Source organism: Salmo salar, chromosome ssa11 (genome assembly GCF_905237065.1).
Source record: "Salmo salar chromosome ssa11, Ssal_v3.1, whole genome shotgun sequence".
Lineage (NCBI taxonomy): Eukaryota > Metazoa > Chordata > Actinopteri > Salmoniformes > Salmonidae > Salmo > Salmo salar.
In genome coordinates this window covers 105200833-105213403 of record NC_059452.1, presented here as the reverse complement: position 1 = coordinate 105213403, position 12571 = coordinate 105200833, and the positions used below count along the sequence as shown (strand labels likewise).

Genomic DNA, 12571 nt, shown 5'->3' with positions numbered 1-12571 from the left:
GAACTTGTTCCTAACTAACTTGCCTAGTTAAATAAAAGGTTAAATACATTTTCAAAAATGTAAAAAGAGTGTAAACGGCATCACTGGCCTGAATCCGATCTCGAGCCAGTCAGTCTATAAAGCATAGAATTAACTTCCAAACAAGATTACCTTATTTCTCGAGCTATGTTTATAATTGAGGGGCCTGATGACAATCGTCGACTCTGTTTTTCTGTTAGACAAAGTTCACAGTTGGGTGCCAGACTCGTCATGAACGGACACCGGAATCTACCAGAAGGAGCAAAGGTGTGTATCATAACACGTCCAGCAATGTGATTGCAATGGTTTAACGACCTCAGAAAAATAAATTGCATTCACTGTTCACTTGCCATTTTAACAGCTTGTCAAGCAAGACCTCAGAATGAAAGTGCCATTGCCATTCTCCCTCAACATCCTATGTAACGGACACGCCATCACGAGGCCTCTGATAGTGACCTGAGTTACTGCCCTGAGGACGCTGACGGCTTCATCAACAACGACAGGTAATGCGTTATGTGAAAAGTTGTATAAAAAAATAACTAACCGGCTTGATAAACTAGTAGGCCAAGCAGATACGACTAGTAGAATCATTAGCAAAAATCTTCGTCCTTTCTTTGGAACAAAATTCAAATTGACCACTTGGCTGTCTATTATATCTCCCTGTCACAGGCCCTCCCAGTCAACACCACCTCATAAGAGTGCCTGATGTAGTTCTGGAGATGTCCAGTTTGCAGCTGAACACGCAGTATCGACAAGACCAGCACGGGGGCCCTCATCAACATCATGCAGACATGTCCTCTCTGTGAGCGTTCCTATGACTGGAACAGCCAGACATGACTAACCTAGCCTGGTGGAACCAGCCTGATCACCATATAATGTCCAGGGTATAACCTAGCCTGGTGGAACCAGCCTGATCACTGTGTTCACCATATAATGTCCAGGGTATAACCTAGCCTGGTGGAACCAGCCTGATCACCATATAATGTCCAGGGTATAACCTAGCCTGGTGGAACCAGCCTGATCACCATATAATGTCCAGGGTATAACCTAGCCTGGTGGAACCAGCCTGATCACCATATAATGTCCAGGGTATAACCTAGCCTGGTGGAACCAGCCTGATCACCATATAATGTCCAGGGTATAACCTAGCCTGGTGGAACCAGCCTGATCACCATATAATGTCCAGGGTATAACCTAGCCTGGTGGAACCAGCCTGATCACCATATAATGTCCAGGGTATAACCTAGCCTGGTGGAACCAGCCTGATCACCATATAATGTCCAGGGTATAACCTAGCCTGGTGGAACCAGCCTGATCACCATATAATGTCCAGGGTATAACCTAGCCTGGTGGAACCAGCCTGATCACCATATAATGTCCAGGGTATAACCTAGCCTGGTGGAACCAGCCTGATCACCATATAATGTCCAGGGTATAACCTAGCCTGGTGGAACCAGCCTGATCACCATATAATGTCCAGGGTATAACCTAGCCTGGTGGAACCAGCCTGATCACTGTGTTCACCATATAATGTCCAGGGTATAACCTAGCCTGGTGGAACCAGCCTGATCACCATATAATGTCCAGGGTATAACCTAGCCTGGTGGAACCAGCCTGATCACCATATAATGTCCAGGGTATAACCTAGCCTGGTGGAACCAGCCTGATCACCATATAATGTCCAGGGTATAACCTAGCCTGGTGGAACCAGCCTGATCACCATATAATGTCCAGGGTATAACCTAGCCTGGTGGAACCAGCCTGATCACCATATAATGTCCAGGGTATAACCTAGCCTGGTGGAACCAGCCTGATCACCATATAATGTCCAGGGTATAACCTAGCCTGGTGGAACCAGCCTGATCACCATATAATGTCCAGGGTATAACCTAGCCTGGTGGAACCAGCCTGATCACCATATAATGTCCAGGGTATAACCTAGCCTGGTGGAACCAGCCTGATCACCATTTAATGTCCAGGGTATAACCTAGCCTGGTGGAACCAGCCTGATCACCATATAATGTCCAGGGTATAACCTAGCCTGGTGGAACCAGCCTGATCACCATATAATGTCCAGGGTATAACCTAGGCTGGTATAACCAGCCTGATCACTGTGTTCACCATATAATGTCCAGGGTATAACTTAGCCTGGTGGAACCAGCCTGATCACCATATAATGTCCAGGGTATAACCTAGCCTGGTGGAACCAGCCTGATCACCATATAATGTCCAGGGTATAACCTAGCCTGGTGGAACCAGCCTGATCACCATATAATGTCCAGGGTATAACCTAGCCTGGTGGAACCAGCCTGATCACCATATAATGTCCAGGGTATAACCTAGCCTGGTGGAATTTGATGATATCTGAAGTGAAATAGAAAGCTTGGTTCCACCAAGCTAACCAGGAGCTGATCTATGCTGCTATGCCCATCAAAGACCTCACCTCCAACCTGACCTCTTACCTGCTCACCAACAGTCATCGATGAGGAGAACAGAATTAGGTAGGTTTAGTCTGACCTGTTCAAACTTCAACATAGTATTTGTTTTGTGAGTCAAATATGACCTATCCTAACTGCCATTGGTAGTCTGTCTGTCTGTCTGTCTGTCTGTCTGTCTGTCTCTGTCTGTCTGTCTGTCTGTCTTCACAGAAACATGTATGGAGCCAGGAGATGGAGACTTATATAAGATGATGTGATGAAGTCTAGCCAGACAGACGGGCTTGATACTGATATCTCGGAATTGAGAGAGACCTGGTGCAGCCTTAACATTTAACTACATCACTTTTACTTGTTGTATTGTATTTTCTTTTGTATTATTATTTAAATGGTACCCTGGGTATTCTGGACCAGGATCAGTTAATATGGGGAGGGAGAAACCCTGGGTATTCTGCACCAGGATCAGTTAATATGGGGAGGGAGGAACCCTGGGTATTCTGGACCAGGATCAGTTAATATGGGGAGGGAGAAACCCTGGGTATTCTGGACCAGGATCAGTTAATATGGGGAGGGAGAAACCCTGGGTATTCTGGACCAGGATCAGTTAATATGGGGAGGGAGGAACCCTGGGTATTCTGGACCAGGATCAGTTAATATGGGGAGGGAGGAACCCTGGGTATTCTGCACCAGGATCAGTTAATATGGGGAGGGAGAAACCCTGGGTATTCTGCACCAGGATCAGTTAATATGGGGAGGGAGAAACCCTGGGTATTCTGGACCAGGATCAGTTAATATGGGGAGGGAGGAACCCTGGGTATTCTGCACCAGGATCAGTTAATATGGGGAGGGAGGAACCCTGGGTATTCTGGACCAGGATCAGTTAATATGGGGAGGGAGAAACCCTGGGTATTCTGTACCAGGATCAGTTAATATGGGGAGGGAGAAACCCTGGGTATTCTGCACCAGGATCAGCTAATATGGGGAGGGAGAAACCCTGGGTATTCTGGACCAGGATCAGTTAATATGGGGAGGGAGAAACCCTGGGTATTCTGCACCAGGATCAGTTAATATGGGGAGGGAGAAACCCTGGGTATTCTGGACCAGGATCAGTTAATATGGGGAGGGAGTAACCCTGGGTATTCTGCACCAGGATCAGTTAATATGGGGAGGGAGAAACCCTGGGTATTCTGCACCAGGATCAGTTAATATGGGGAGGGAGAAACCCTGGGTATTCTGCACCAGGATCAGTTAATATGGAGAGGGAGAAAGCCTGGGTATTCTGCACCAGGATCAGTTAATATGGGAGAGGGAGAAACCCTGGGTATTCTGCACCAGGATCAGTTAATATGGGGAGGGAGAAACCCTGGGTATTCTGCACCAGGATCAGTTAATATGGGGAGGGAGAAACCCTGGGTATTCTGCACCAGGATCAGTTAATATGGGGAGGGAGAAACCCTGGGTATTCTGCACCAGGATCAGTTAATATGGGGAGGGAGAAACCCTGGGTATTCTGGACCAGGATCAGTTAATATGGGGAGGGAGAAACCCTGGGTATTCTGGACCAGGATCAGTTAATATGGGGAGGGAGAAACCCTGGGTATTCTGCACCAGGATCAGTTAATATGGGGAGGGAGAAACCCTGGGTATTCTGCACCAGGATCAGTTAATATGGGGAGGGAGAAACCCTGGGTATTCTGCACCAGGATCAGTTAATATGGGGAGGGAGAAACCCTGGGTATTCTGCACCAGGATCAGTTAATATGGGGAGGGAGAAACCCTGGGTATTCTGCACCAGGATCAGTTAATATGGGGAGGGAGAAACCCTGGGTATTCTGCACCAGGATCAGTTAATATGGGGAGGGAGAAACCCTGGGTATTCTGCACCAGGATCAGTTAATATGGGGAGGGAGAAACCCTGGGTATTCTGCACCAGGATCAGTTAATATGGGGAGGGAGAAACCCTGGGTATTCTGCACCAGGATCAGTTAATATGGGGAGGGAGAAACCCTGGGTATTCTGCACCAGGATCAGTTAATATGGGGAGGGAGAAACCCTGGGTATTCTGCACCAGGATCAGTTAATATGGGGAGGGAGAAACCCTGGGTATTCTGCACCAGGATCAGTTAATATGGGGAGGGAGAAACCCTGGGTATTCTGCACCAGGATCAGTTAATATGGGGAGGGAGAAACCCTGGGTATTCTGCACCAGGATCAGTTAATATGGGGAGGGAGAAACCCTGGGTATTCTGCACCAGGATCAGTTAATATGGGGAGGGAGAAACCCTGGGTATTCTGCACCAGGATCAGTTAATATGGGGAGGGAGAAACCCTGGGTATTCTGCACCAGGATCAGTTAATATGGGGAGGGAGAAACCCTGGGTATTCTGCACCAGGATCAGTTAATATGGGGAGGGAGAAACCCTGGGTATTCTGCACCAGGATCAGTTAATATGGGGAGGGAGAAACCCTGGGTATTCTGCACCAGGATCAGTTAATATGGGGAGGGAGAAACCCTGGGTATTCTGCACCAGGATCAGTTAATATGGGGAGGGAGAAACCCTGGGTATTCTGCACCAGGATCAGTTAATATGGGGAGGGAGAAACCCTGGGTATTCTGCACCAGGATCAGTTAATATGGGGAGGGAGAAACCCTGGGTATTCTGGACCAGGATCAGTTAATATGGGGAGGGAGAAACCCTGGGTATTCTGGACCAGGATCAGGGAACTAATAACAAACAGGTGTCAGCTTGTTCTAGAGAACTATGGTAGACTGTTATTAAAAACATTTTAATAATAAGAAGAGGAAGAAGAAGAAGAAGAAGAAATAGTTTGACAACCCTGTTTATAAGCTTTTTAAATGATATCAAACTCAACCCTTTTATATTTTCCAGTGATGTAGACATGGCTGTCTCATGTTATGCAAAAATGGATCAACTTTTGAGCACCTTTTATCTCCTGAATGTTTTGGCCTTCAGGTCCAAAAAATAGTCTCTTTCTGACCACTTCTTCCATGAGAAAACACATCACTTTCTGACCACTTCTTCCATGAGAAAACACATCACTTTCTGACCACTTCTTCCATGGGAAAACACATCACTTTCTGACCACTTCTTCCATGGGAAAACACATCTCTTTCTGACCACTTCTTCCATGGGAAAACACATCTCTTTCTGACCACTTCTTCCATGGGAAAACACATCCCTTTCTGACCACTTCTTCCATGGGAAAACACATCACTTTCTGACCACTTCTTCCATGGGAAAACACATCACTTTCTGACCACTTCTTCCATGGGAAAACACATCACTTTCTGACCACTTCTTCCATGGGAAAACACATCACTTTCTGACCACTTCTTCCATGGGAAAACACATCACTTTCTGACCACTTCTTCCATGGGAAAACATGTATGGAAAGTTTAGTTTAAAACAAAATGGATTCTATCGAAAAGTGATTGAATTCAAAATGGATTTACCTTTAACGCTAGTTAGAATTGAAATCGGGGAAATGGTTTAGTTGTCAGAATCTCACAGTTACCCTTTAATCTGTGTCTGGCTGGTTTAGTGGTTTTATCACACACGCACACACACACACACACACACGCTGTCCCTGTCGAAAGCATGACTTCTCTAACCTCCACAAAGCACAGATTTTCTAACGCCACTACTCTCATACCTTACCTTCATAGCTTTGATGGCTGACTTGGTGATGGATATCATCTTGGCTCGAGATATTGGGGGCTTCATGTCCATCAAGGAGAACAGCTGGAGAGAGAGAGAGAGAGGAGAGAGAGACGGAAGAGGGAGAGAGAGATGACGAACAAAAAAACAGGTCAACTCCTGCAGCTCTGTCGTACAGCGGGTAGGTACATACTCAACGGTACGCGTAGAGGTGACTCCTACACCTCAAATCAAAAACAAATCCTATTGGTCACATAACCTCGGCAAAATATGTGTATCGCAGGGGAAGCGATATGCTTGTGTTTCTAGCTCCAACAGTACAGTAATATCTAATGCTTGTGTTTCTAGCTCCAACAGTGCAGTAATACCTAATGCTTGTGTTTCTAGCTCCAACAGTACAGTAATATCTAATGCTTGTGTTTCTAGCTCCAACAGTAATATCTAATGCTTGTGTTTCTAGCTCCAACAGTGCAGTAATACCTAATGCTTGTGTTTCTAGCTCCAACAGTACAGTAATACCTAATGCTTGTGTTTCTAGCTCCAAAGTGCAGTAATATCTAATGCTTGTGTTTCTAGCTCCAAAGACAGTAATACCTAATGCTTGTGTTTCTAGCTCCAACAGTACAGTAATATCTAATGCTTGTGTTTCTAGCTCCAACAGTACAGTAATACCTAATGCTTGTGTTTCTAGCTCCAACAGTACAGTAATACCTAATGCTTGTGTTTCTAGCTCCAACAGTACAGTAATACCTAACTAAATGCTTGTGTTTCTAGCTCCAACAGTGCAGTAATATCTAATGCTTGTGTTTCTAGCTCCAACAGTACAGTAATACCTAATGCTTGTGTTTCTAGCTCCAACAGTAATACCTAATGCTTGTGTTTCTAGCTCCAACAGTACAGTAATATCTAATGCTTGTGTTTCTAGCTCCAACAGTACAGTAATACCTAATGCTTGTGTTTCTAGCTCCAACAGTGCAGTAATACCTAACTAAATGCTTGTGTTTTTAGCTCCAACAGTACAGTAATACCGAACGATACAAAACAATACACCACAAATCCAAAAACTAAAAAGAAAGGAATTAAGAATAAGAAATACCAGGACGCACAAATGAGTTAAACAGCCATGATTTCTCTCAAAACAGTCTACAACAAAAGTGGCATACGTCTGTCCATGTAACTAAACCAAGATAGTCCACAGCTTGTCGTTTCCAGCTTGTCGTTTCCAATGGGATCAAACGAGTCATAGTGGGCAGAGCCAAGCACGCGCTAGCGATATCCTATTGGAGCGTTCTAGTATGCATCTGCATATTTGCGTTAGGGAACGCCTACTCTGAAGCCTTTGCACTCCTTCTAAACAGCGCGATTTAAAAAAAACTTTTGCAAAGGGGCAAATTATACAAAACAGTACACTGTGTTGAGATCAAGTAGTTCATCGATGAAAAAATGTGCAGAATGTTGGCCAAAATCCATCTCCTTCCATCGTCTCTCACTGACCGCCACTGGGCTTCCTCTCACTACCATATTTGGTAGTGACTGGAAACGCCAACCTGGATGCTTCACATTTATACATCTAGTGAAATATCTGGTTCATTGTTCCATCTTTGACGGTAGATTGCAAGCTACAGCTAGCTTACCCCACTCATAGACGCTAACTGATTTAGCTCCTATTGACAAGACTCTTCTGACTGGGGGAGTTTTGATAAGAGCCCTGACGCTTTCTCTAAACATTAAAAAGGGCTAATGTAGCCGTTTTTTTTAATCTCAATATCAAATAGTTTCTGGGTAACAATTAAAAAAGGTGCTATGAAAACATTTAAAAAATAAAATAAAATGTTGAATGGGCATTTTCTGAAATTACAATAATATATCTGGAGCTAGTAGTGGAATTTTAGTGTTGCACATTATTACTTATTGCCAGTGTTGTGATTGATTGACTGTGATATCCGTCTATTGATTTCTCCCGCTGGTGCGACTTCTGTCTAAATGGGAAAAGCTGTTCTGACTTTTTGACTGTGTTTTCTATTGGAAAACAACTGTCCTTTTCTGGTTGCTAAAATTCTACACTGTTTGCGCAATTTCAGTTAGTGAGAAAAACAGGCACTGAATAATGTAGTAAATCATTGTACCATCTAAGTTGCTGTGAAATATATTTTTTAAACTAAGCAACAAAAAACAGCGCATTTGGAAAGTATTCAGTCCCATTGGACTTTTTCTACATTCTGTTACAGCCTTATTCTAAAATATTTTTCCCCCCTCATCAATCTACACACAATAGCCCATAATGACAAAGCAAACACTGTTTTTTAGAAATTGTTGCAAATGTATTAAATATAAAACAATTGAAATACCACATATACATAATTATTCAGACTCTTCACTCCGTACTTTGTTAAATTACCTTTGGCAGCGATTACAGCCCCGAGTCTTCTTGGGTATGATGCTACAAGCTTGGTACACCTGTATTTGGGGAGTTTCTCCCATTCTTCTCTGCAGATCCTCTCAAGCTCTGTCAGGTTGGATGGGGAGCGTCGCTGCACAGCTATTTTCAGGTCTCTCCAGAGATGTTCGATCGGGTTCAAGTCCGGGCTCTGGCTGGGCCACTCATGGACATTCAGAGACTTGTCCCAAAGCCACTCCTGCATTGTCTTGGCTGTGTGCTTAGGGTCGTTGTCCTGTTGGAAGGTGAACCTTCGCCCAAGTCTGATCAGGTTTTCCCCAAGGATTTCTCTGTACTTTGCTCTGTTCATCTTTCCCTCGATCCTGACTCCATCCCAGTCCCTGCTGCTGAAAAACATCCCTACAGCATGATGCTGCCACCACAATGCTTCACCTTAGGGATGGTATTGGCCAGGTGATGAGCGTTGCCTAGTTTCCTCCAGATGTGAAGCTTGGCATTCAGGCCAAAGAATCTTGTTTCTCATGGTCAGAGTCTTTTAGGTGTCTTTTTGTAAACTCCAAGTGGAGTGTCATGTGCCTTTTACTGAGGAGTGGCTTCTGTCTGGCCACTCTACCATAAAGGCCTGATTGGTGGAGTGCTGCAGAGATGGTTGTCCTTCTGGAAGGTTCTTCCATCTCCACAGAGGAACTCTGGAGCTCTGTCTGAGTGACCATCGGGTTCTTGGTCACCTCCCTGACCAAGGCCCTTCTCTCCCGATTGCTCAGTTCTTCCATTTAAGAATGATGGAGGGCACTGTGTTCTTGGGGACCTTCAATGCTGCAGAAATGTGTTGGTACCCTTCCCCAGATCTGTGCCTCGACACAATCCTGTCTCAGAGCTCTACCGACAATGCCTTCGACCTCATGGCTTGGTTTTTGCTATGACATGCACTGTCAACTGTGGGACCTTATATAGACAGGTGTGTGCCTTTCCAAATCATGTCCAATCAATTGAATTGACCACAGGTGGACTCCAATCAAGTTGTGGAAACATCTCAAAGATGATCAATGGAAACAGGATGCACCTGAGCTCAATTTTGAGTCTCATAGCAAAGGGTCTGAATACTTATGTAAATAAGGTATTTCGGTGTTTTTTGCAAAAATGTATTTTCGTCATTATGGGGTATCGTGTCTAGATTGAGGAGAAAACAATATTTAATACATTTTACAATAAGACTAACTTAACAAAATGTGGAAAAAGTGAAGGGGTCTGAATACTTTCTGAATGCACTATTGCTTCTTTGCAAAAAGCAATTTCTCAAGCAAGAATTTTTCTTGAACTTTCTGGGAGTGGTCAGAGTTGGGAGGGAAAAACTCGATGTTATTGGTAGAGAGGTTTGAAACTCTCTTTCTTATTGGTCTATTAACTAATTTAACCGCCTGGTGATGTCACAAGACAGACCAAAACTCCATCCCAACAAAACAGGCTGAAATGTCAGGCAGTCTTTTCAAAACAGCTCTTACACTGAAAGGGCATTATCATAATTTTCACAATTTCACAATATTATTCCAGCCTCACGGTGTGGAAATCTTTTTATAAAAACACAGGGGGAAAAAAATAAATAAATCACATTTTTGACTGCACTTGGCTTTTAAACATGCATCGCTTGGAGGTACAGTTTTGGAAATATAACAAACATATCTTTAAAGTCAGCGAGAAATTATTTTCAAAAAACAAAAAGGTTAAATGACTACACACCTTTTATAGGGTTATTGTTTCCACACGGCCATAACTCCATGTTACAGCTCATTGTTTATGGAAAACAGACGGAAGACAGAGTGGACTACCTGTGTTAATTAGCTATCTGCGTCTCCGAACACCTGGGTATAAACGGAAGACGGACTGAACGTGATAAACATTTTATCACTGAAAAATACGTTGGGGTGCAACTGTGTAAGTGTGTATTTTCAATTTGTGAAATTATTTTAATGTGTGATATGAAAGTAGAGGGATTTATATTTCTAGAATCGTACCACAATTGACAAACGATTGACGTTTAGACGGAGCGTTTGGCTGTTTTGGCTTCCAGAGCCAATTCACCTTTAAACAGAACATGTTAAGGTCCTTGGACTATAAGGAGTATCCAATGACATATAGAAACATGATCATACTCCTCCTTTTGGGAAGTGAATCAGGGAAAAACAATATCCCCACATTAAAAAAAACAGCCAATTCAAGTAGTCCCGTGTGGCTCAGTTGGTAGAGCATGGTGTTTGCAACGCCAGGGTTATGGGTTCGATTCCCACGGGGGACCAGTACGGGGGGGAAATGTATGAAATGTATGCATTCACTACTGTAAGTCGCTCTGGATAAGAGTGTCTGCTAAATGACTAAAATGTAAATGTAACATGGGAAGACAATTCATATGTAAAGTATCGAAATGACCAGTGTAGAAAATGTCCTCTTGACAGCTTGTGGTACTGCGTAACCATAGCAACGCATGTAATATGCTAGTTAGCTAACTAGCTAACAAAAAAACGATAACCCCATTGTTGATGTTATTAATAAGCATAGATGTGGTTATATATATATATATGTGTGTGTCCAGTTTAACTGCTGTTTTTATGTATTTTCTAATAGTCCTTTCATAACTGTTGAACAAATATTGCGCATTGACAATAAAATGTAGTTAATGTTAGCAGCCAGCCTACTGCTCGGGACCCCAAACGTTCAGGCTGCTTGCTGCACTGTCACTAAAAAAACTCTCTGGTTAAAGTAGTGACAAATTATATTGTTGTAAAAAAATCTGTGAGTGTGATTCATTTATTATCAACCTAAATTATTTTGACATTATGAATAATGTCCCTAAGGTGGACAGAACTTGTTACTACATTATGTTTTCACCACACAAATATTACAGGAAAAAAACACATCCTTTTTTTTAACCTCAGATTGGTGGTTAAGTATTAAAGTTTAGTCATCATGATCTCACAAAATCGATTGCTTAAAAAAAATGATCAATATCTTTGGTTTAGTACCAGTGTTTTTGTCACATGCGCCAGTCCGTAGTGGGACTTAGAAAGGCAGCTGTTATTTTCAGATCCCGTATTGAGCTCTCCTCCTATAAACGTGTGTGGTCTCACATGATTTCTTGGATTTGAGGGTAAAGTTATCACTAAAATGAAAAGCCAACCCAATGTTGCCATTTAGAAACGACTCCCTTTTCCCATATTGGCGAACTACCAAAATAATATCCTCACAGAGATACAGTATACTGTACGTCGATAAACGTCTGACATGTAATATACACAAGTTCATTGAGGTTTGTCTGTTAGAAGAGAGAAAACAGTCGCCGCTGTTAAAGAGTACCACAGTAGGAATCATAATACCCATAAAACCTAGCTGTCAAAATAGGGAAATGGTTCCAATCATTTTTTTGGACCGGTCACTCGACTGGAATTGATTAGCTTGTTCTACTGTAATTAATAGCTTGCGCCAATTAATCCCTCACATTGATATTGAATTGAAATCAATGGAACTGGGACAATTATGACACCTCCATAATACCCATAAAGCCTAGTGGTCAAACAAGGAAATTGGTTCCAATTGTTTTTCCACCATTCATTTTTCCCAAAAGCGGGTTATAGAAACGCTTAAAATAAGGTCTGTGTTTCGTGCAGACTTACCCTGGTGTGACGTTTTGATAACCGTGTAAATCTCTCAAGGACAAGGCGATTTTTAATTTGCGCAATCTATTATTAATTACAATAGAACAAGCTAATCAATTCCAGTCAAGTGACCACTTGGTAAATATTGGTGAGCAGCCGTTTATAAAAAGGTATTAATTTAGCAAAATACCAAGTAATCTGAACACAAGTGTGGCATGTGTGTATTGAGTAACTTATGTATTTTGGTCTTCAAAATATCACAACCTATTTCAGCATATTGATTTTAAATTTGGACATTTAAAACCAGTCAAGTCACAAATTTGATTACTTGAGACTCGACAGAAAATAAAATAACTTGAGACTTGATATGGACCATCAAGACTCGTGACTCAA

The 12571-nt window shown here is 42.8% G+C and overlaps 1 protein-coding gene across 1 annotated transcript in view; it reads right to left on the bottom strand.

Annotated features, from left to right (window-relative positions):
* The window catches only part of scaf4a (SR-related CTD-associated factor 4a), a 54466-nt gene that overhangs the window by 38087 nt on the left and 3808 nt on the right, over positions 1-12571 (bottom strand). Inside the window, exon 2 of the mRNA XM_045688908.1 lies at positions 6134-6217. Coding sequence (XP_045544864.1) covers positions 6134-6217 — 84 coding nt within the window. The remainder of the gene's footprint in view (positions 1-6133; positions 6218-12571) is intronic.